At 41.3% G+C, this 24,122-nt stretch overlaps 2 protein-coding genes across 2 annotated transcripts; one reads left to right on the top strand and one right to left on the bottom strand.

The window, feature by feature from the left end:
• The first annotated feature begins 564 nt into the window (after window positions 1-564).
• On the top strand, window positions 565-5,766 carry LOC128375674 (dr1-associated corepressor). Its single transcript, XM_053336073.1, has 6 exons — window positions 565-606; window positions 1,300-1,372; window positions 3,072-3,165; window positions 4,175-4,291; window positions 5,206-5,305; window positions 5,740-5,766. The coding sequence occupies exons 1-6, from the start codon at window positions 565-567 to the stop codon at window positions 5,764-5,766; spliced, it is 453 nt and encodes a 150-aa protein (XP_053192048.1).
• Window positions 5,767-7,625: 1,859 nt separating this feature from the next.
• On the bottom strand, window positions 7,626-22,829 carry LOC128375666 (activator of 90 kDa heat shock protein ATPase homolog 1-like). The gene is made up of 9 exons (XM_053336063.1): window positions 22,661-22,829; window positions 14,997-15,187; window positions 13,794-13,876; window positions 13,571-13,688; window positions 11,871-11,962; window positions 11,098-11,226; window positions 10,402-10,503; window positions 10,223-10,274; window positions 7,626-8,602 (listed from the first exon to the last, which is right to left on the bottom strand). Exons 1-9 carry the CDS (start codon window positions 22,738-22,740, stop codon window positions 8,430-8,432), a joined length of 1,020 nt encoding a protein of 339 aa, XP_053192038.1. The 5' UTR covers window positions 22,741-22,829; the 3' UTR covers window positions 7,626-8,429.
• Between the last annotated feature and the right edge of the window lie 1,293 nt (window positions 22,830-24,122).

Here is a 24,122-nt window from a genome sequence, read left to right as displayed (position 1 = left end):
AGTGAAGTTACACTGACAGTTTTTATGATATATTCATGCCTGAAAAATATGTTATAATATGATTAATTTATATATATATATTTTTATTTCAATCAATTTCTCATTGTCCCACTATAAAATGTGGTTTGAAATGTGGGTTAGTTAATCAATTTGCAGATAGAAAATGACATTACTAATATTAATAAATAATACTATTGAAACTGACACTACTGTCATTTAAAAAAAATGTTTTATTATATATTTATTGTTTTTTTTGTGGAGGTGGGGAGGAGGATAAACACACTTTTTTGTAAACTTGTTAATTTTGATATTTAATATGTTAAAAATAAAAATAAAATAAAATACCTGAAATACAATACCAAAAAAAAAAACCCTACCTACCTGGCCGGGGTCATGACGTCATGGCGGGGTCACGTGGTTGACCTCAGGTGTGTTTTTTTTTTTCCCCAGGTTTTTTTTGGGGGGGGGGTTTCTTCCTGCTGAACGTAAACAAATGGACTCAGCGGCGTTTTGCAGCAAAAACATGAAAAATGTGACCGAGCTTTGTGGATTAAAGCGACTAACATGCCCGGACAGAAGAGAAGATATAATGTACGGTTCCCTCCTGTGAGTAAAAACTGCACTTTGTTAATTTAAAGCTGTTTGAAAGTCAGAAAAAAGCAACTAGAAGCTAAAAGTGGTAGCATGTGGAGAGTCTGCTGCCTTCAGGGACCCGTCGGAAATCTCCACTGCTGCTCTGACAGGGCGGTAAATATCTCTACTGTGAGTTGAATAACTGGATTAAATATGTAGATTTTAACAGTGAAGACACCAGGGAAGCTGAGCCAACAATTTATAGCAAAATTGATGTTGTGCACGGCATTAAAAAACATAATTTAGCGAGTAAATGAATCAAAATCTGATACGCATATGTTAAACTGTGCACATAAAAGCTGTAAATCCCAGGAATTTTGCTCACATGTATATAATCTCAGTCTTTTCTGCATATTGCACATTTATATATTGCAGAGATTGTTTACTGTATATAGTATTTTAACTCTTACACTGCTACTGTTGGAACAATAAAACTACATCTTTAAGAGCTGCCATGACTAATCGATTAATTTAAAAATACGTAGTTGTCAGATGTTTTAGTAATGGCATAGTGCTTTCTATTTTAAGCTGTCAAAAGCTATCAAACATTAGACTAAACGTGGTTCATGTTTTAACGTTTTAAATAAAACAGCCGCTCAGGGTCTGGGGTGTACGAGGAGCACCTGAACGCAGCATCTTAACTTGAACTGTGCGGGTTTTTGGCAGAGTCGCATCAAGAAGATCATGCAGAAGGACGCGGAGGTGGGGAGGATTGCGATGGCTGTTCCTGTGATCATCTGTATCCTTTGAACGCAGCACAGTGATGCTTCACTTCCACCTCCACCTGTCTGTCTGCTGCAGCCTCTTCCTCCTCCATCTGTCTCTCTGCTGCAGCCTCTTCCTCCTCCATCTGTCTGTCTGCTGCAGCCTCTTCCTCCTCCATCTGTCTCTCTGCTGCAGCCTCTTCCTCCTCCATCTGTCTGTCTGCTGCAGCCTCTTCCTCCTCCATCAGCCTCTTCCTCCTCCATCTGTCTGTCTCTCTGCTGCAGCCTCTTCCTCCTCCATCTGTCTCACTGCTGCAGCCTCTTCCTCCTCCATCTGTCTGTCTGCTGCAGCCTCTTCCTCCTCCATCTGTTTGTCTGCTGCAGCCTCTTCCTCCTCCATCAGCCTCTTCCTCCTCCTCTTCCTCCTCCATCTGTCTGTCTGCTGCAGCCTCTTCCTCCTCCATCTGTTTGTCTGCTGCAGCCTCTTCCTCCTCCATCAGCCTCTTCCTCCTCCTCTTCCTCCTCCATCTGTCTCACTGCTGCAGCCTCTTCCTCCTCCATCTGTCTCTCTGCTGCAGCCTCTTCCTCCTCCATCTGTCTCACTGCTGCAGCCTCTTCCTCCTCCATCGGCCTCTCTGCTGCAGCCTCTTCCTCCTCCATCTGTCTGTCTGCTGCAGCCTCTTCCTCCTCCATCTGTCTGTCTGCTGCAGCCTCTTCCTCCTCCATCTGTCTGTCTCTCTGCTGCAGCCTCTTCCTCCTCCATCTGTCTCTCTGCTGCAGCCTCTTCCTCCTCCATCTGTCTGTCTGCTGCAGCCTCTTCCTCCTCATCTTCCTCCTCCATCTGTCTGTCTGCTGCAGCCTCTTCCTCCTCCTCCTCCATCTGTCTGTCTGCTGCAGCCTCTTCTTCCTCCATCTGTCTCACTGCTGCAGCCTCTTCCTCCTCCATCAGCCTCTTCCTCCTCCATCTGTCTCTCTGCTGCAGCCTCTTCCTCCTCCATCAGCCTCTTCCTCCTCCATCTGTCTGTCTGCTGCAGCCTCTTCCTCCTCCATCTGTCTGTCTGCTGCAGCCTCCTCCTCCTCCATCAGCCTCTGCCTCCTCCATCTGTCTATCTGCTGCAGCCTCTTCCTCCTCCTCTTCCTCCTCCACCTGTCTCTCTGCTGCAGCCTCTCCCTCCTCCATCTGTCTCTCTGCTGCAGCCTCTTCCTCCTCCATCTGTCTCTCTGCTGCAGCCTCTTCCTCCTCTGTCTGTCTCTTCCTCTTCCTCCTCCATCAGCCTCTTCCTCCTCCATCTGTCTGTCTGCTGCAGCCTCTTCCTCCTCCATCTGTCTCACTGCTGCAGCCTCTTCCTCCTCCATCTGTCTGTCTGCTGCAGCCTCTTCCTCCTCCATCAGCCTCTTCCTCCTCCATCTGTCTGTCTGCTGCAGCCTCTTCCTCCTCCTCTTCCTCTTCCACCTGTCTGTCTGCTGCAGCCTCTTCCTCCTCCATCAGCCTCTTCCTCCTCCATCTGTCTCACTGCTGCAGCCTCTTCCTCCTCCATCAGCCTCTCTGCTGCAGCCTCTTCCTCCTCCATCAGCCTCTTCCTCCTCCATGAGCCTCTTCCTCCACCTCTTCCTCCTCCATCAGCCTCTTCCTCCTCCTCTTCCTCCTCCATCTGTCTGTCTGCTGCAGCCTCTTCCTCCTCCATCTATGTGTGGTGTAGCGTGATGTGAAGCGTCCTGAACTGCGGAGATCAGCGCGAGCGTTGGAGATGTTCCTGAAGTCTCTGCTCACCAAAACCTTCCTGATCACTCAGGCCAAGCTCAGCACCGTCGTGTCTCTCACTCACATGTGAGTACGACTTCCATCTCTCTGATAACCGACCCGTACTGCAGACCTGAACATATCACAGCTGACTGACAGTTACTAATGATCAGGTGTGTCAAACATGCGGCCCGTGGGCCAGAACCGGCCCACCAAGAGGTCCAATCCGGCCCAGTTTCCTTCTTCCTCTTTTTCTTCCTTCCGTCTGTCCTTCCTACCTTTCTTTCTGCCTTCCTCCCTGTCTTCTCTTCCTTCCATCTGTCTTCTCTTCCTTCCTTCCTTCCTTCCTTACGGTCTTCTCTTCCTTCCATCTGTCTTCTCTTCCCTTCCTTCCTTCCTTCCTTCCTTCCTTCCTCCCTATCTTCTTTTCCTTGCTTCCTTCTTCCCTTCCTTCCTTCCTTCCTTCCGTCTGTCCTTCCTACCTACCTTTCTCCCTTCCTCCCTGTCTTCTTTTCCTTCCTTCCTTCTTTTCTTCCTTCCTTCCTGTCTTCTCTTCCTTCCATCTGTCTTCTCTTCCCTCCCTCCCTTCCTTCCTTCCTTCCTTCCTTACGGTCTTCTCTTCCTTCCATCTGCCTTCTCTTCCCTTCCTTCCTTTCTTCCTTCCTTTCTTCTTTCCTTCCTTCCGGTCTTCTCTTCTCTTCCTTCCATCTGTCTTCTCTTCCCTTCCTTCCTTCCTTTCTTCCATCCTTCCTTCCTTCCTTCCTGCCTGCCTGCCTTCTCTTCCCTTCCTTCCTTCCTTTCCTTTCCTTTCCTTTCCTTTCCTTTCCTTTCCTTCCTTCCTTCCTTCCTTCCTTCCTTCCTTCCTTCCTTCCTTCCTTCCTTCCCTCCATCTTTTTAATGGTCCGGCCCACATGAGATCAAACTGGTCTGTATGTGGCCCTTGAATGAAAATGAGTTTGACACCTCTGCTCTAGATTATTGTCTATCAGTCTTTTATTGTGAAAGTTCTTGCGATGCGTTCACTGCCTGGCAAAGAAGATAGGAGATAAGATAACCCTAACCCTAACAACAGGTTTATTATGTTTGTTGTGTTCAGGAAGCAGTGCATAGAGGCAGAGAAGCTCTTCCACTTCCTGAAAGACACGGTGGAGCGAACCGCAGCTACGGCAGCCCAGAAGGACAACAGAGGCATGAGTATGTGGCCGCTGTACAGGTAGAGACCGACACGCTTTTTATGTTTTAAGTGATTGAAGAGTTTAGCTCAGTGATCATCTTTCATCTCAGAGTAGCGGTTTGTTTTGAGCTCTATCAGACGCATTAAAGCAGGGGTGTCAAACATGTGGCCTGCGGGCCAGAACCGGCTCATCTAGGGGAGCAATCCGGCCCACTTTCCTTCCTGTGTCCTTCCTTCCTTCCCTCCTTACCTTCCTTCCTTCCTTCTTTCTTTCTTTCTTTCTCCTTTCCTTCTATTTGTCCATCCTTCCTTCCTTCCTCCTTACCTTCCATCTGTCCTTTCTTCCTCCTTACCTTCCTTTTTTCCTTCCATCTGTCCTTCCTTCCCTCCTTCCATCTTTTTAATGATCCGGCCCACTTTCCTTCCTGTGTTCTTTCCTTCCTTCCATCGGCTCCTTCCATCCTTCCATCTGTCCTTCTCCTTACCTTCCATTTGTCCTTTCTTCTTCCTTCCTTCCATCTGTCCTTTCTTCCTCCTTTCCTTCTATTTGTCTTTACTTCCTTCTGTCTGTCTGTCCATCCTTCCTTCCTTCCCTCCTTCCATCTTTTTAATGATCCGGCCCACTTTCCTTCCTGTGTTCTTTTCCTTCCTTCCATCTGTCCTTCCTCCATACCTTCCTTTTTTGCTTCCATCTGTCCTTTCTCCCTCCTTTCCTTCTATTGTCTTTCCTCCTTCTGTCTGTCTGTCCATCCTTCCCTCTTTCCCTCCTTCCTTCCATCTTTTTAATGATCCGGCCCATGTGAGATCAGAGTGGTCTGTATGTGGCCCTTGAATGAAAATGAGTTTGACACCTCTGCATTAAAGGAAGGAGGAGTCTTTAAATTGTTTTAATTACTGGTTTCTTTCTCATGGTTTCAGCTCTAATCTGTATTTTACGTGTCGTTCTTTTTTAGAACCAAGCGGCTCGATGTTCCTGTCAAGAAAACAGCTGACGTTGCAGAAAAGGCTCCGCGGCAGAGCCTCGACTCACTCGACAACGACTCCAGCTCCAGTGTACGTACTCCTTCTGTACTCACTAATGACAAGCGAAAATTAGCAAAAAATATAAAGGTGCAATTTTTATACTTTGCAAAGTTATCCAACGGGCCAGATTGGACTCCATGGCGGCCCGGTTCTGGCTCGTGGGCCTCATGTTTGACACCCCTATGATTCGTCTGTGCTGCTGGTTAAGATGAGTCCTTTTAAAAAACTTCAAGCTGCAACAGTGACCCCATGAGGCCATAATGTGCAACACACACACACACACACACACACACACACACACACACACACACACACACACACACACACACACACACACACACGGAAACTAAGACTCATAAAAGGCCAAAAATACTTCTCTCAGCTTTTTCATGGAAATAAGAGCTGGATGGATATGACTTTTATTTTGAAAGGATCACTGCATAACCTCCTCTTCTTTCTTCCAGGAGTCGGAGCTCTACATCTGCTTATGATTCTTCACCTTATTATTTCATCATATCAGATTCCTCTTCTTTTGTTTCCCTTTCCTTTTCTTTTTTTTTATAATCTGTGCTCCTCCAGGTCACAATGAGATGTTTAATACTGTGAAATAATGCTGACGTTTAAGTAAAAGTTGTTTATTTTTGAAAAGAAAAAAAAGATTTAAGTTATGTTATATATTTTTAGACTTTTGCCTCGTGGTTAAATACAGATGTTACGCTGTGATTTTTCTTTCTTCTAATTTAATTTATGCCCTTCTGTAATGAAGTATTGTCTTTTTTTTTCCTTTATAAGATTGTAAATATATTTGTGACTGAAATGTGTGAATTTGCACTTAAGAAAGTTTTTTTTTGTTTATAACTTCATTTGTAGAAGACGCTTGAAGCTTTTTTTTTTGTATTTGAATGAAATATGTGATGTTATATCTACTTATATTACCCTAAATGTAAAATACTGACACATTTCTCTGTTGGAATATAACTTTTTCTAACCTTTTTAGACACTGAGCATCTTGTTTTAAACCGTGTTCAGACAAACAGCTCAGTGATATCCGTGAGTTGTGTTTCCAAAACTTGATGAGATTAGGTTTTTCCCCCTAAAGATAAAAAAAAAATAAGATGTTAAATTCCCCCCCCCCCCCCCCCCCCCCCCCCCCCCCCCCACTGCATTGATCTTTAAAGTGCTTATATTCTGCTGAGGGTTTCCTTTGTGGTTTAATTTTTTAAAAGCACTTGTAAATTAACATTTTAAAGAAACAAAACCAAAACCTTTTCTGCATGTGGAAGTTCATTCATAAAAAAAAATAATAAAAAAATAAATAATTTCACCTTCTTCTCTCGAGTGACAAATTTAATGCTTTAGTAGTTTAAAAGATGTGCTCACATAAATAAAAACAAATCAAAGAGCATACAGGATTTGTTTAATCTTTTTACATCATGAACGGGATGAAATAAATAGATGCAGTTTGTTCTGAAAGCCTTTTTTTTCTTTCTTTCTTCTTTTTTTTTTTTTTAAACTGTAAATGTACATTTTGAAGCCAAATATAGCAAAAACTTTAGTTGCTACGCTAGCTACCTGCATAAAGACTTGAAACTATTTTTTTAATGTTTTCCAACACTGATAAACATTTATAACGTTCCTGCTGAAGGTTCCCAGATGATCGATCTGCCCCCCCCCCCCTTTCTTTCTGCCGAGCTCGTTAATTAATGTGCACGAAATCATCATCAAGTCTTAAACGCAGAGGTGTCAAACTCATTTTCATTCAAGGGCCACAACGCAGACCAATTTGATCTCATGTGGGCCGGATCATTAAAAAGATGGAAGGAAGAAAGGATGGAAGAAAGGAAAGACAGACAAAAGGAAGGAGGGAAGAAAGGTAGGAAGGACAGACAGAAAGGTCAGCGGAGGGAAGAAAGGTTGGATGGACAGATGGAAGGAAGGAGGGAAGGGAGAACAGATGGAAGAAAGGGTGGAAGGACAGAAGGAAGGTAGGAAGGACAGATAGATGGAAGGAGGGAAGAAAGGTAGGAAGGACAGATGGAAGGAGGGAAGGGAGGACAGATGGAAGAAAGGGTGGAAGGAGAGATGGAAGGAGGGAAAGAACGGAGAAAGGAAAAAAGGAAGCTAGGGAGGTAGGACAGACGGAAGGAAGGAAGGAACGAACGAAGAAAGGAAAAAAGGAAAGTAGGAAGGACCGATGGAAGGAAGGAGGGAAGGGAGAAAGGTAGGAAGGACAGATGGAAGGAAGGAAGGAGGGAAGGGAGGAAGGAGGGAAGGGAGGACAGATGGAAGGAAGGAAAAAAGGAAAGTAGGAAGGACAGAAGGAAGGAAGGTAGGAAAAGAACAGGTAGGTAAAGTGGGCCGGATTGCAACCCCTCAACGGGCCGGTTCTGGCCCTCGGGCCTCATGTTTGACACCCCTGTCTTAACGGAAACAAACTGAAGAAGTACAGCGCTGCACTTTAAAGCGATTTTTGTTTTTTTTAAAAGTGTCGGACTTTGCCAGGAGAAAGTTCAAGATCCAGCAGTCGTTTCCTCGGTCCGGCAGGTTTGAAATGAATCATGCATCATCTTCACTAAACACTTAACACTTGAAAAAGAAGTAAAAGAAAGTAAAAAATAAAAACATTCATTTCCCGAAAAAGCAACATAATAATAATTTTAGCATTTCGACTTTTAACCATTTGATTTATATTAAATCGGAGGCCAATTTTTGCATTAGTGGTTCATTATATTCTTCTTTGCTTTATTTTCCATTTTCCATCCAGAGTCTCAAAGGCACAGTCCATTCACGCTACTTTGAACAACTGACCCAAATACTGAAGGAGGAGGAAGAGGAAGAGGAAGAGGAGGAGGAGGAGGAGGAGGAAGAGGAGGAGGAGGGGGGGAAAAAGTCTAGATTTAAATATTTGAAATCAGAAATTAAAACATTTACAGATACACAGACAGACAGGTGACATGTCGGCCTCGTCTATTTCATTTCATCTCTTTTCCTTTTTAACTCGTGCTAGGAGGTTTTTTTTTTTACACTGAAGGATCTTGTGCCAGAGAGAGATCGACGGACAAGAAGATTAAAAATCCGAGAGAAGAGAAAAAGAAAAAAAAAAAAAAAAAACCCAAGAAAATGAAAACAGCGTATTACAGTACAACGGTGTTCTTCAGAAGAGCCGCGCTCCGTAGCCAAATGTCTGTTTAATAGCTTCAAAGTAGTATCTCTTCCAGCCCTCTTTTGTCCGCTCCTCCTCGTTTTCAGGGACGCCTCGACAGTCCACCTTCAGCTCCGTCTCGCTGCTCCGGTCCATGAACGTCATCGTGATTGTCGCGTAGTGCTCTGGAGGAAGAGGAAGAGGAAGAGTCACATGATAAAAGATTAATGTGTGAAATAATATGAACGTACAGAAACACAAAGTGAGGTCAGACCGCGGTTATTATAGTTTTGAAATTTTCTTTAGTTTTAATTTTTATTTATAATTTTTCAGTTTGCTTTTTTATTTCAGTTTAGTTTTAGTTAGTTCAACAAGTGATTTACTAGTTTTAGTTTAGTTTTATTTTGAAGGAATTGACTAGTTTTTAGTTTGGTTTTATTTTGAAGGAATTGACTAGTTTCAGTTTAGTTTTATTTTGAAGGAATTGACTAGTTTTTAGTTTAGTTTTATTTTGAAGGAATTGACTAGTTTTTAGTTCAGTTTTTATTTAGTTTTAGTCTTTCAGGTATTAAGAGAAAGCCTTGACTTGTAGAAACTGAAAAAGATGAAATAATGTGTGACACCAAATATGGTTTAACATCAAGTCCTTTTTAATTTCATTCTTTAACCATGAAGCATAGCGGCTGCTGCAGGACAGGAAGTCATCGAGGGAGAAAACAAACCTGAATTTATCTGCAATTCAGTTTAGTTTTAGTTAGTTTTACATTGTTCATTGTAGTTTTTTTTTAATTGTAGTTTTGATTTTAATTTCAGTTTACTAAATTATTTTTTCATTGCTAGTTTTAGTTTTAGTTAACTATAATAACCCTGGGTCAGACGGGACTTAAAATGGTTCTGATTTTGCCTAAAACAAAGCGTAAGCTCAGAACGGATCGTGCCTTCGCTGCTGCGGCTCCGAAATAGTGGAATAATCTGCGGAAAGGCTTCTGTCTGTTTCTAAATCTCTTCTTCTCTTTGGCCTTTCACACCTTGTAATACGTTGCCTTTATTTATTCAATCTGATTGTTTTTATTGTATGGTTGTTATTTTTACTCATGTTTTATGTTTTTTAATTAATTTTATTTGTATTTTATGCCTCGTGTGTCTTTTATTTATTCTTCTGTGCAGCACTTTGATCAAACTGTGGTTGTTTTAAAATGCTTTACGAATAAAGTTGGATTGAAGGAAATCACTAAAATGCTTCAAACAATGAAATCTAAAGTGTTATAATTTATATAAGAAACCACAATCATGAAGTTTAGTCCATTTATATTATTTTTCATGAATTAATAAACCAATATTCCCCCTTAATAATAGAATATATATCTACTGTATTCAACATCTTAAACTAGCACTTAATAAAGCATCTTGTATATATAATTTTAGTTTAGTTTTATTTTGAAGGAATTGACTAGTTTTTAGTTTGGTTTTATTTTGAAGGGATTGACTAGTTTTTAGTTTGGTTTTATTTTGAAGGGATTGACTATGAATAATTCCCCCAAATAATAGAATATATATCTATTGTATTCACATCTTAAACTAGCACATAATAAAGCATCTTATAATTATATATTTTATCTAACCAACAAAATAAAAACTCAATTTTCCCATTTAAAAAAGTTTAAAAAATTGATGTCAGTGCTGGATTAATTATTTTAACAACTGACAAAAAACTAAAAAAAAGTTTCAACTCATGTTTTAATTATCATTTCAGATGTATAAATATTTAAACTTAAACTATAGTGACTATAAATAAATGTACATACCACAGGGCCAGTTGTTATACCTCCACTTCATGACTATTTTCTCATCGGGAACCTGAAAACAGACGACGTTGAAAAGGAAAAATCATTTATTGAAGCTCAACATAAAAACTGAACACTAAATAACCTCTGAAGTTTTAATCAGCTGATTCAGGAGCGAGACGGTCGACGGTCAGACTCACCAGCTCCGAGAATTCACCGAAAACATTTCCATCTAGCAGACGAAACTTTCCGCCCTTCTCTCCCTCCACCATCGCTGGAGCGTGTGTGAACGCCTGGATCATCTGGAACAGGAACAAGAACAACGTGAGGCCGTCTGCTTGTCTCACAGATACCCCTTTTCCACCGAGCTGGTGCTGGTGCTGGTTCGGAGCCAGAGCCTGACTAAGCACCGGTTCTTTGCTTTTACACCGCCAAAGCTCCAGCCCCGAGCCTCAGAACGGGAGCCAGAGCAACCACCAACTCTTTGCTGGTCTAAAGCAAGAACCAATTACGTCAGCGGGCTGGAGGCGGGGCTAACGTTTATTAGCCGGCTAGCGGGGCTAACGTTTATTAGCCGGCTAGCAGGGTTAACGTTTATTAGCCAGCTAACGGGGCTAACGTTTGTTAGCCGGCTAGCAGGGTTAACGTTTATTAGCCGGCTAGTGGGGCTAACGTTTATTAGCCGGCTAGCAGGGTTAACGTTTTTTAGCCGGCTAGCGGGGCTAACGTTTATTAGCCGGCTAGCGGGGCTAACGTTTATTAGCCGGCTAGCGGGGCTAACGTTTATTAGCCGGGTAGCGGGGCTAGCACTGGCTCTAGCACTAGCTCCGAACCAGCACTGGCTCCAGCTTGGTGGGAAAGGGGTGACAGAGGAACAGAGAACGGATGGAACTCACCTCCTGGTTGACGAACACCCTGAAGAGGTCGGCCGGCGAGGTGAGGAACTTTTCCCTTATGCTGAATTTACAGGTGGGAATCTTAACGCCGGTGTTGACGGGAGCGGCTGAGCTGCTCGAGGAGGAAATCTGATCAAAGAAAGAGAGAAAAAAACCTCTGAGTGAGTCGAGACTGGGCGATATATTGAAATTATATCGATATCGTCTTAGATTTTGAATATCGTAATATGGTGATGTCATCAGAGTCGTCTTCTCCTGGTTTTAAATGCTGCATTATAATATATTTATGTATGTGGGAATGTGCAATATGTGTACTCATTATATTTACGGTATGTATTTATTATATTTATGTATTTATTGAGGCAACAGGAAGCATTGTATCATTTATTGTTGCGCAAATGTGCAACTTTACTTTTATTTTCTTTGTTCTTTTTAACTATGACGGCAGCTTGTCTCAGCACTTAAGAGTCCAAGACTAATTTCTCTTCGGGGACAATTAAGTATCCATCTATCCATCCATCTATCTATCTAGAGTATCTACCCATCTATCCATCTATCATGTGTGCTCCTCCACGTCATGATTTATTTACTAAATATAAAATAAAATATTGATTTCAAAGAGTTAAAAACAGCAATACATGTATTCAGTAACATGTAAGATATTAAAAAATGAGGAAGATCTTAAAGCTCTGACTTCAGATGTAAACTCCTTTCTAATCATCAACATCGAATAACAACAGAGTTCTTTTGTCTGAACGTGTGTCGGCACCAACCTGAGTTTTATTCAGCTTGGCTTTGGACTGTGATGTGGACTGAACCTTCGCCATACCGTTCGCTGTCGGCAGGATCATCCCCTGAGTGAACTCTGTGATCCAAGAAACAACACAAACACAAAACATGAGATTTAAAAACTACTTTTTTTGAATTAGAAGTGTGGATCCCTGCAAGAATGAACACAAACTAATGTATTTTTAGTAGTTTTTGGAGCATTTTTGTGCTTTGATAACTGTGGATTTACACTCTAAGTGCGTTATGAAAGGAACTTCTAATATTCAGTATAAACAGGAGGAATGATTACAGCGAGGAAAACATGTTTCAGTGGTAATTTGGGCTCCTGACTTGAAAACTTGCAACTCTTTCCTTTAAACCTTAAAGTACAGCGATATCTAATAAGTAGTTTTAACTTAAACACAAACATAAAAATGATTTGATTCTACAAACTCTGCTATCTAAAAAGAGTTTATTCTGTAGTTTATGGATAATTTAACTTCTCAATATTAACAGATACACCAGGGGTGTCAAACATACGGCCCGCGGGCCAGATACGGCCAGCCGAGGGGAGCGATCCGGCCCACTTGCCATCCAGTGCTCTTTTCCTTCCTTCCATCTGTCCTTCCTTCTGTCTGTCCGTCCTTAACTATCTCTCTTTCCTACCCTTTCTTCCCTCCTTCTTTTTGCATGTCTTTCCTTCCTTCCCTTCTTATTTCCTTCCTTCCTTTCTTCCCTCCATCTTTTTAATGATCCGGCCCACATCAGATCAAATTGGTCTGTATGTGGCCCAGGCGGGGAGTTCCTGTCCTCTGAAAAGAAGCCAATGCGGAAGTAATTTAGAGCTGCATTCTATCAAAAGGCCACCAGGGGGCGATCGTTTTGTGTTCAAAAAGACTTCCGTCTCTATACAAGTCAATGGAGAATTCACCAACTTCTCACTTGATTTCTAACCTCAGTAAACGTTTTCAAAATGTGTTTATGGTCTCAATCGCTAGTTTAAAGCCTTCTTCAATGCAGTATGATGTTCATTTGGGACATTTTGGCCTCTCTGATTTTATATTTGACGATAAAGCAGGCTACGTGGCTACGTTGTGATTGACAGGTTGATTGACCAATGTCCTTGAGATCCAGCCCTCGCAACCAATCGCAGCCTCCCCGCTCCGCCGTTGGTCCCGCCCATACTTCCGTCCATGACTCCGTCTCATACCCATATAAGTAGAATCCGTGTTCTTTTTTTCCCAGCATGCACCTGAAATTTTCAAGATGGCGCTGCCTAGATTCGATACTATTGGCTTCCGAGCAGCAGTCCACAAACCAATGGGTGACGTCACGGATGTTACGTCCATTTCTTATATACAGTCTATGATGTGGCCCTTGAATGAAAAGTTTGACACCTCTGATCTACACTTTACATATCCGTCGTCTTTTATTGAGCTTTTTCACATCAGACAGAATCACCATTAAAATATTATTTACTGTTTTCTTCTGCTTTCACGCCTCAAAATATCTGCTGTGAAAATAGACTTTATAATCTCATTTATATTATAGTCTCATTAATTTACTACACAAGTCAAAGTAAAACTATTTAAACTGACTCATCACATTTTCCTCTACATTTAAATTACAGGTTTGTATTTTATATACTTGTCAATCAGCTCTTGTGTTTTAACTTTTAATTAGTAGATTGATTTCTTTCACTCGCCTGATTTTAAGTAGCCCACGTAGCTCCCCAGAGCTTCACGGATCTTATCGGCTCCTTTTGTCCTCATCAGGTTGGTCAGTGGCGTCTCGGGTTCGTCTTTGTTCAGCGATACGCCGATCTGCATTTAAAAAAAAAAAAAAAAGCTGTCACCATGTCGATCCTACGCCGATGATCAGCCAGTTAGAAAATAATCCAACACAAAGTCTGAAAAGTGAAAACTCACATCGAGATCCTCCATGTCGTTCTCGTCAGACAGGTTCGGGACTTCGATCGTTCCTTTATATTTGATTCCTGCTTTTGACACCGCTGTTAAAATGAAGAGAGTAAAAGACGTCAGCAGAGATTTACAACCTCTTTCCTTTCTAATTATTCAATATTAATAATCTAATAATGATCATCGACTACTCTCCTGTTTCTTTTTACCCTTAAATACTGTTCAGGGTCAAATCTGATCTTTGTTTTTTAACATTTCAGAACTGTAAAATCATCATATTCACATTTATATTACCCAGAACATTTCCTAATGCGACCCACAGTATGTAAAAATTCAAATTTGGGCAGCTGATTTTGACCTGTGTTTATTAAAAAAAATCATAAAATAGTGACTGTGAATGTTTTAGCATCAGATTAATTAAATATTTATGAATGACTGAACAGTATGTGAAGGGTTAAGCTCCTTTTAACCCTCCTGTCGTCCTCCCGGGTCAAATTGACCCCGTCTCTTTTGACTGTTCCTTCTTTCCTCCCTCCTTCTCTCTTTCTTTGCTCCCTTACTCCTTCCATACTTCTTTCCTCACTTCCTTCCTTCTTTCCTCACTTCATTCTTTCCTTCCTTCTTTCCTCTCTTCCTTCCTCCTTTCGTTCCTCCCTCCCTCCTTCCTTCTTTCCTCTCTTCCTTCCTTCTTTCCTCCCTCCTTTCTTCCTCCCTCCCTCCCTCCCTCCTCCTTTCCTTCCTTCCTTCCTTCCTTCCTCCCTCCTTCCTTCTTCCCTTCCTCCCTCCCTCCTTCCTTCCTTCCTTCTTTCCTCCCTTCCTTCCTTCCTTCCTCCCTCCCTCCCTCCTTCTTTCCTTTCCTCCCTTCCTCCCTCCCTCCCTCCCTCCTTCCTTCCTTCCTTCCTTGACCTGAGGACAACAGGAGGGTTAATGTGAAGTACTTGTCATTTCTCTAGTTTTAAAGCACTTAAAGCTGCATTTCTTCTTAAAAAGGTGCTATAAAAATAAAGATATAATTACTTTGTTGTTATTGTGAGAAAGTGCTGATGAATCTGAGTAAATAAAAGCAGCTATAAGCCGATAATGAAGCTGATTTCTACTGTAATTAATCAGCTATAACGAAACATCTCAGTAAAAACAGTATTAGAGGTAAATGACTGAATCAAGAATATAAACTTTAACCACACTGATGTTAAACTCGATGCGTTTACGTACCGGTCCAAGTTGCTTTTAGGTTCCATTCATAAAAGAAAATAAGTTTCCCTTTCCGGTTGTTGATCGAAGCCTCTCCTTCCACCTTGCTGACCTCTGTGACCTCGCAGCTCCCCTCCTCGTTCTCCACGCTCAGACCGAGCAGCAGAGCTTTTAACTTGTCCGACGACCAGTTTGTCGCATCTCGTTCGGTCCTGAAAGATATTTAGTGATACGTCAGGTTTATTTCCTCTAAAATGCTACAAGGGACAAAATCCAAAGTACTGGTTCTGTGCAAAAATGTATTTAAAAGTTGATCTGAAGGAAGGAAAGGAGGGGGGAAGGAAGGTAGGAAGGAAAGGAAGGAGGAAAGAAGGAGGGAAGGACAGAGGAAAGAAGGAAGGAAGAGAAGAAGGTAGGAGGAAGGAAGAAGGAATGAAAGGACGGAGGAAGGAAGGATGGAAGGAAGGAAAGAGAGAAGGAGGGAGGGAGGAAGGACTTCCTTCTTTCCTCCATCCTTCCTCCCTTCCTTCTTTCCTTTCCTCCCTCCCTCTCTCCTTTCCTTCCTTCCCTCCATCCTACCTTCCTTCCTTCTTTACTCCCTCCTTTCCTTCCTTCCTCTTTTCCTTTCTCCCTCCATCCTACCTTCCTTCCTTCTTTCCTCCCTCCCTCCTTCCTTCCTTCCTTCCCTTCCTCTTTTCCTTTTTCCCTCCCTCCATCCTACCTTCCTTCCTCCCTCCTTTCCTTCCTTCTTTCCCCCCTCCCTCCCTCCTTTCCTTCCTTCTTTCCTCCCTCCTTTCCTTCCTTCCTTCCTCTTTTCCTTTCTCCCTCCATCCGACCTTCCTTCCCTCCCTCCCTCCCTCCCTCCCTCCCTCGTCCCTCCTCTCCTTCCTTGACTCGAGGACAACAGGAGGGTTAAACTGAGTATTTTTTCCTTTAACAAACTGCTGCATAAAAGAAAAGGTATATTTGATTTTAACCGCCTGTCTGCCTTTATAATGTCAGAGTTTAAAAGTATTTTGTTAACAGCTAAGGCTTTTTTATATAAAGGCTATTTCTGTATTTGTTTATTTATAAGGCGACAGCAACAACTTCATAGCAACGAGAAAGTGTGGAGGTTTTAGGACATGAAGTCTCAACACGACTTAAAAACTAATAAATAAGAGAAGAAGAAAAAAGCTTCATACACGACAGAGTTATAATTAAAAGAGGAAAAACTGTAAATCAGAGGAGTCAAACTAATTTTCAGTCAAGGGCCACACACTGCCCAATTTAATCTCACGTGGGCCGGATCATTAAAAAGACGGAAGGAAGGAAGGAAGGAAGGAAGAAAGGAAGGAAGGAAGGAAGAGAAGACAGGAATGAAAGACGGAAGGAAGAAAGGAAGGAAGGAAGGAAGGAAGAACAGAAGACAGAAAGAAAGGAAGGAAGGGAAGATGGAAGGAAGCAAGGAAGGAAGGAAGGAAGGAAGGAAGGAAAAGAAGGAGGAGAAGGAAGAGAAGACAGGAATGAAAGATGGAAGGAAGGAAGGAAGAGGAAGGAAGGAAGGAAGGAAGAAAAGACGACAGAAAGGAAGGAAGGAAGGAAGGAAGGAAGGGAAGATGGAAGGAAGGAAGGACAGATGGAAGGAAAGCAGGAAGGAAGAAAAAGAAGACAGAAAGGAAGGAAGAAAAAGAAGACAGAAAGGAAGGAAGGGAAGATGGAAGGAAGGAAGGAAGGAAAGGAAAGTGGGCCGGACCGGACCCCTCGGCGGGCCTGATCTGGCCCTCGGGCCGCATGTTTGACACCGCTGCTGTAAATGAATCACGACTCTGAGCAAACAATCCTTAAACTAACGACGTTATCAGACCGACTACACACAAGTTAATCAATAATATATATAAAAAAACTCTTGAGCAAACATCCGAGTAGATTTTTAACTATATATTTTAAACTTGTACAAAGTTCCTGATTTATTTCCTGGCGGAGTTTCTCAATGATTCGCTGACCTCACAGGAAAAATGCTGACTGTGCAAATTTGAGGCAGCTGTCGTTACTTCACTGTGACTCAATAACCCAACACACTCGAACATGATCACTATTACTATTAAATTAACTGCTAACCTTTTTTTTAACCTTCCTTCCTTCCTTCCGTCTATCTGTACTTCATCCATCCCCATTTCTTTCCTTCCCTCCTTCCTTCTCTCTTTCTTTCCTCTGTCCTTCTTTCCTACATTTCTTCCTTCCTTCTTTCCTTTCCTCCCTTCCTTCCTCCTTTCCTTCCTTCTTTCCTTTCCTCCCTTCCCTCTTTTCCTTCCTTATACCTTCCTCCCTCCCTCCTTCTCTCTTTCTTTCCTCTGTCCTTCTTTCCTACCTTTCTTCCTTCTTTCCTTTCCTCTCTTCTTCCTTCCTCCCTTCCCTCTTTTCCTTCCTTATTCCTTCCTCCCCTCTTTCTTTCCTCTGTCCTTCTTTCCTACCTTTCTTCCTTCCTTTCCCTCTAACCCTTTCCCCTCTTCTTCCTTCCCTCCTTCCTTCTTTCCTTTCCTCCCTCCTTCCCTTCTTTCTTCCTTCCTTTCTCCCTCCTTTCCATCCTTCTTTCCTTTTCTCCCTCCTTTCCTTCCTCCTTCCTCCCTCCTTTCCTTCCTTGACTCGAGGACAACAGGAGGGTTAAATATAATTAATTAAGAGTTTATTATTTAAAGGTGCAGTATGTAGAATTTAGTGGCATCTATACAGACTTTTAAAATTGGATATAACAGTTATAAGTTTGTTTTAATTAATGTTTAATCACCTTAAAATATGAATCCTTGTGTTTTTATTACCTTAAAATGAGCCTTTTACTATTTTACTATATTTTTTTACTACTATAGTTTGTTTTAATGCTTGTGTACTTCTTCTTCTTTTTTCTTTCTATTGATGCTCTTTCTATTTTTGCTCTCCACTCTTCACACTGTGGGACTAAATAAAAGGAATATCTCTTATTTTATCTTTTATATCTACAGAGGGAGCGGATCCTCGTCATGTTTCTACAGAAGCTCAGAGCAGACAATCCAGAAACAGACTCTAGAGAGTGAGGGAGTTTTAACGTTTTCATGACCTTTCACAACCGCTGTAGATTCTCCTGAAGGTTAATTTAGTTCATAGAGACATGAAACTTCTCTACTAGATGAAACTAAATATTACAAAATCAAGAAAGAAAGAAAATGTCTCCTTTAACCTTTGTGTCGTCCTCCCGGGTCAAATTGATCCTTCCTTCCTCTTTTCCTTTCTCCCTCCTTCCTTCCTTCCTTCCTTCCTCCATCCTTCCTTCTTTCCTTTCCTCCCTTCCTTCCTCTCTCATTTTCTTCCCTCCTTCCTTCTTTCCTTTCCTCCCTTCCTTCCTCTCTCCTTTTCTTCCCTCCTTCCTTCTTTCCCCCCCCCCTCGTTCCTTCTTTCCTCTGTCCTTCCTTCCTTCCTCCCTCCTTTTGTTCCTTCCTTCCTTCTTTCCTTCTCTTCCTTCCTTCCTCTCACCTTTCGCTTGTTCGTTCCTCCTTGTCTTCCTCTTTTCCTTTCTCCCTCCCTCCTTATCTCTTTTCCTTCCTCCTTCTGTTTCTTTCCTTCCCCCCTTCCTTCTTTCCTTTCATTCCTCCCTCCTTTCTGTCCTTCCTTCCTTCCTTCTCTTGCTTCCTTCCTCCCTCCCACCTTTCATTCGTTCCTTCCTTCTTGTATTCCTCTTTTCCTTTCTCCCTCCCTCCTTATCTCTTTCTTTCTTTCTTTCTTTCCTTCCTTCCTTCCTTCCTTCCTCCCTCCTTCCTTCCTTCGAGGACAACAGGAGGGTTAAATGTGAATATTTTCTGCTTTCTTTGATCTTTTATGAAAGTAAACTGAATATATTTGTACTCTTGACTGTCGGTTGAGACAGAAAAGAGACATTTGAAGTCGTCATCTTGAGCTTCGGGACACTTTTCTGACGTTTTATGAACCAAACATCAAATTAGATTAATCTAGAAACTAATCATGTAATTAAATCACAGCCTCGATGGCGTCATATCAGATGAATTGCCTTCCTCATGCAGGTTTTAAGACTCTTTACAGTCGCTACAACACACTGAATAATACTGTGAGACACTTTAAAAGACCTTAGACATATGACTGTACGAACTCTAAATGTGATTAACCCTTTATAGGACACTCATTGAAAGGGAAGGGAGGAAGGAAGGGAGGAAGGAAGGAAGGATGGAAGGATGGAAGGAAGGAGGGAGGAAGGAAAGGAAGGAAGGACAGAGGAAAGAAGGAAGGAGGGAAGGTAGGGGGGAGGAAAGAAAAAGAGAAGGAGGGAGGGAGGGAGGAAGGGAAGAAAGAAGGAGGGAAGGAAGAAGAAAGGGGAATGGAGGAAGGAAAGAAGGAAGGGAGGAGAGAAGGAGGGAGGGAGGAAGAACAGATGGAAGTAAGGAAAGGAAGGAAGGGAGGACGGAGGAAGGAAAGAAGGAAGGGACGAGAGAAGGAGGTAGGGAGGGAGAACAGATGGAAGGAAGGAAAGGACAGAGGAAATAAGGAATGAGGGAGGGAGAAAGGAAAAGAGGAAGGGAAAAAAGAAGGCAGGGAGGAAGGAAGGAAGGAAGGAAAGAAGGCAGGGAGGAAGGAAGGGAGGAAGGAAGGGAGGAAGGAAGGAAGGAAGGATGGAAGGATGGAAGGAAGGAGGGAGGAAGGAAAGGAAGGAAGGACAGAGGAAAGAAGGAAGGAGGGAAGGTAGGGGAGAGGAAAGAAAAAGAGAAGGAGGGAGGGAGGGAGGAAGGGAAGAAAGAAGGAGGGAAGGAAGAAGAAAGGGGAATGGAGGAAGGAAAGAAGGAAGGGAGGAGAGAAGGAGGGAGGGAGGAAGAACAGATGGAAGTAAGGAAAGGAAGGAAGGGAGGACGGAGGAAGGAAAGAAGGAAGGGAGGAAGAACAGATGGAAGTAAGGAAAGGAAGGAAGGAAGGACAGAGGAAATAAGGAACGAGGGAGGGAGAAAGGAAAAGAGGAAGGGAAAAAAGAAGGCAGGGAGGAAGGAAGGAAGGAAGGAAAGAAGGAAGGAAGGAAGGAAGGATATTTTGGGATATTTACAGAAGTTACCAAATATAATTATTTGCCCAATAAAGGGTTAAACATGTTCAGCAGTTTGTTTCCTCTCTCTCTAAAGTGACTCTGAACAGCTTTATCTCTGAAGTGCCTTCCAGTGATTTCCAGAAGCAGCAGCAGCAGCAGCAGCAGCAGATCCCTTGATGGACCAAGTTTATTTTGAGTGGCAGCAGCATGTGTTGTTCCAGAAACACCCTCCGTATCACCGGCCGGCTATTATTGGAGGTACCGAAGCTGTACATTACATTTTGGTTAAACTATGAACTTTTATGGAAACTACACTGTGAGCTACATTAAACACTACTCTATTACTTATTATATATTATTTACTTCTGGTCAATACTCTACTCTATTTAATTTTTTAATCTGTAGCTGTACACCATGACTGTTAAGACACCATGAGTCCCAAGTCAAGAGTAATCGTATTAACTACTTGGCAAATGAAACTGATTCTGATTTAAAAGATCACACGGGGACAGTTGTTGTTGTAAGTTGGGCCTCCGAGTTTCAAGCTTGTGTTAAAACTACAGTCAGGTTCCCTTTGATCAATGAGAAGAGGTTCTTCTGTAATGTATGTAATCATTCATCTTGTTCATACTGAGCATATTAAAAGATCCTTCATAACGCTGCACTTATAATGTAAGAGATGAGGGACAAAAAAGAGAGAGCAGAGTACTTGTTCAATATAAAAGCATTTGCATAAAGTTTGTCTGGAGATAATATTCAGCTTCAGCAGTCTGAGGTAGTCATATCAAGTGGATATCGGACACATTTACAGTCTTTTTAGCATCAGAGTCCCTCTTAGTGTTTCCCTGTTGAGCTGTGGTGGAAGTATAGTAACAAAAAGAGGGAAATCTAGCACTAAAAACACTGCAAAATTTAAAGATATCTACTTGATTTGACTCATTTGGACGACTGAAGCTTCATATTAGCTTCAGATAAACATTTAAATCCCTTTTTTTTTTTTTACACAGAAGGAGGACTTTTAATTTAGTCCTCCATCACTTCCATTATAAGTGCATTATGAAGGGATCTTCTAATGATCAGTGTGAACAAGAGGAGTGATTACAGCAAGAAAAAAAAAAAGTTTCAATGTTCATTTGGACTCCTGAAAAATTGTGAACCTCACCCTTTAAGTACATTTACCTGATGGGAATTTATCACATATTACAATCTAACGTCTCTTTAGAGCTGAGCGCAACCATTCAGCTGCTATCACATGATGAAATATAATAATATATCAAATAATCTAAATATAATACCTCACAGACACACGCTCAGACTTATTTATATTTACTTACTCTAATTTTTATGTGTTCATATTATTATTATTATTTTTCTTATTGTAACCAACGGGTGCAGGGTGAGAACAGACCAGGGATAAAAGTCAAGTCTGCTAGTTCTCGTGTTGGTATCAATCTAGCGAACGACTAGCCCTGATCTGACCATGGAGGGATCGAACAGGCGAGAATAGTTCGCAGTCATATTATTTTCTGAAATTTTTATTTTTTTTAGATGAAGGCTTTAAATCAGGTTTTCTGCTGGGTATATTATCTGTCTTTATATTTATAAACATTTTAACTTGTGCAAACTAAACTAAACTAAATGTACTGAATTACTGTTTTACATCAAACCACATTAGTGTGTAACCATGGAGATGAATAAAGTCACCATGGAGTGTTTCTTTTGGGATTTGTGCTGCAATATTAAGACTTATGACCTCATTGTTTTACCACATTACACTCACTAAACCACAGAAACTACAAAACCTTGAATCCATTCATAAATAATTATGAGCCTCTCACGTGTTCAGTTATGGTGCAGCAACTACGGCTTTAAGCTCTAATGGTTTCTTATTACACAGACACACAGGTGTAGTAGTGTGTAATGAAGCTGTTGACCATCCTTCATCTCTATAATTGTTCCTTATTCTTTGTAATGTTTGGATCAGTTTGTATATGTTGATATGGTGTGTATATATGTGATGTATGCTTACTTATTTTTGCATAACTTTCAATAAATAATATGTTTTACATCAAACCACATTAGTGTGTAACCATGGAGATGAATAACGTCCACATGGAGAGTTTTTTTTTTATGGGATTTGTGCTGCAATATTAAGAAGTATAACCTCGTTTATTACTACACTACACTCACTAAACCATAAAAAGAAACAACTGTAAGAGCCCCTGAATCCATTCATATTTATATAATCATGAGCCTCTCACGTGTTCTGCTATGGTGCATCAACTATGGCTTTAAACTCTAGCATAATATATATTAAACATATTCAGAAACACACGTGTAGTAGTGTGTAATGAAGCTTTTAACCACCACACACCGGCTTTATAATAATAACCTCAACACAAGCATGGGAAGCTAAATTAGCCTATTAGCTTGAAACCTAAAACTATAACACTTTCCAGCAATAATACTAAAAATATTAGCTTCCTATTAACAACCTAATCACCTTACCTGAGCTCTACACATGTTAAAACCACCAATTTATATAATAATAAATGCTTTTACTTTGACATAAATACGAGCTCAATGTGACGTTAGCATTAGCCACCTAGCTCATCCTCCTCTTTTCCTCTCTCATTATATTTCTCACCAGTGCCAGTTGTTGACATTAGTCGCGTCTGCTCGCTCCTCTACGATCCAGCGAGGGTCTCCTTCTCCCCATTTAGCCATGTTTAGGTTTCCTCTCACTGAAGAGATATAGTGTAAAAGGTAGCAGAGCAGGTTTTTGGCCGCTGTCGGTCCCGGTGCACGTTGTTTCTAGAAGCCTCTCCTGGCTCTCTGTAGCGGTGCTCCTCCGATTAAGGTCCGACGAAGGACAATAGATGGAAACGGAACTGTCGAGGTTTAGAAACATAAAAAATAAAAGTCCCCCTTCCGGAAGTGTTCATCTGAAGAGTAGTTCCGCATCAAGAAAGAAGAGAAAAACTTTTAAAACAGATTTGTGATGATGTGGTTTTCATTTTTTTTTATCTTAAAGGATAAATTCACAGTTTTTTTTAAAGTCCGTCTTAAAAGTTCAATCCAATCCACTTTATTTATACAGCACGATTTTAACAAACACAAGGTTTTGCAAAGTGCTGCACAACAAGATAAAACACATTAAATAGATAACACAATAGAACTCAACTCAACTCAACTCAACTTTATTTATAAAGTACTTTAAAACAACCACAGCTGAAACAAAGTGCTGTACATAAATAGATAAAACAACACAGGAACGTAAAACAATTAGAAGAAGATAATTGTTTATTGTTTTTAAAACAAATTAAAAACAATAAAACAATAATTAAAACAAACAAACAAACAAACAAACCATAAAACACTAAAACAGGAGCAGAGTCTCATGCCGGGTTTGAAAGCCAAGGAATAAAAATTGGTTTTTAAGACGAGTTTTAAAAATGGACAGTGAGGAGGCTTGTCTAATATTTAAAGGAAGCTCGTTCCATAATTTAGGAGCAGCTACAGAAAAGGCTCTAAAAGCAATAAAATAAATAAAATACACTGCCTACACAAGGTAAAAATGCATGTATACACATACTGTCCCTAGTATTGATTGCCAAGTTATAATAATGATAATAATAATAATGATAATAATAATAATGCATCTTATTTAAAGCCGCCTTTCAAACCACTCAAGGACACCGTACACACATAACACAACAACAGTACATCAAACAATATAAATCAGGTAACACTGATGTGGAAGTTAGTTTAATTTTGCAAAGTTAAAGGATAAATTCACAGTTTTTCAAGTCTGTCTTTAACCAGAAGTCAAAGGCCGAAATCAACATTGAAAGATGTTTTTCCTAGCTGTAATCCAGGGGTGTCAAACATGCGGCCCGGGTTAGGGTTAGAACCGGCCCACCGAGGGGTGCATTCCGGCCCACTTTCCTTCCTGTGTTCTTTTCCTTCCTTCCATCTGTCCTTCCTACCTTCCTTATTCCTTTTCTTTGTTCCTTCCATCTGTCCTTCCTTCCTTCTGTCCTTCCTTCCATCTGTCCTTCCTTCATTTCTTCCTTCTGTCCTTCCTTCCATCTGTCCTTCCTTCTGTC

The sequence above is a fragment of the Scomber japonicus genome, chromosome 16 (assembly GCF_027409825.1).
Source record: "Scomber japonicus isolate fScoJap1 chromosome 16, fScoJap1.pri, whole genome shotgun sequence".
In the NCBI taxonomy this organism is placed as follows: Eukaryota; Metazoa; Chordata; class Actinopteri; order Scombriformes; family Scombridae; genus Scomber; species Scomber japonicus.
This window is presented reverse-complemented; position numbering and strand designations above follow the sequence as displayed.

Coding starts and splice junctions, on each gene's coding strand:
- LOC128375674 (XM_053336073.1), top strand. CDS start 565: ATGCCCGGACAGAAGAGAAGATATAATGTACGGTTCCCTCCT. Junction 4,292..5,205: donor AGTATGTGGCCGCTGTACAG/GTAGAGACCGAC, acceptor GTTCTTTTTTAG/AACCAAGCGGCTCGATGTTC. Junction 5,306..5,739: donor ACAACGACTCCAGCTCCAGT/GTACGTACTCCT, acceptor TCTTTCTTCCAG/GAGTCGGAGCTCTACATCTG.
- LOC128375666 (XM_053336063.1), bottom strand. CDS start 22,740: ATGGCTAAATGGGGAGAAGGAGACCCTCGCTGGATCGTAGAGGAGCGA. Junction 13,877..14,996: donor CCTAAAAGCAACTTGGACCG/GTACGTAAACGC, acceptor TCATTTTAACAG/CGGTGTCAAAAGCAGGAATC. Junction 10,504..11,097: donor GGGTGTTCGTCAACCAGGAG/GTGAGTTCCATC, acceptor TTCCTGTTCCAG/ATGATCCAGGCGTTCACACA.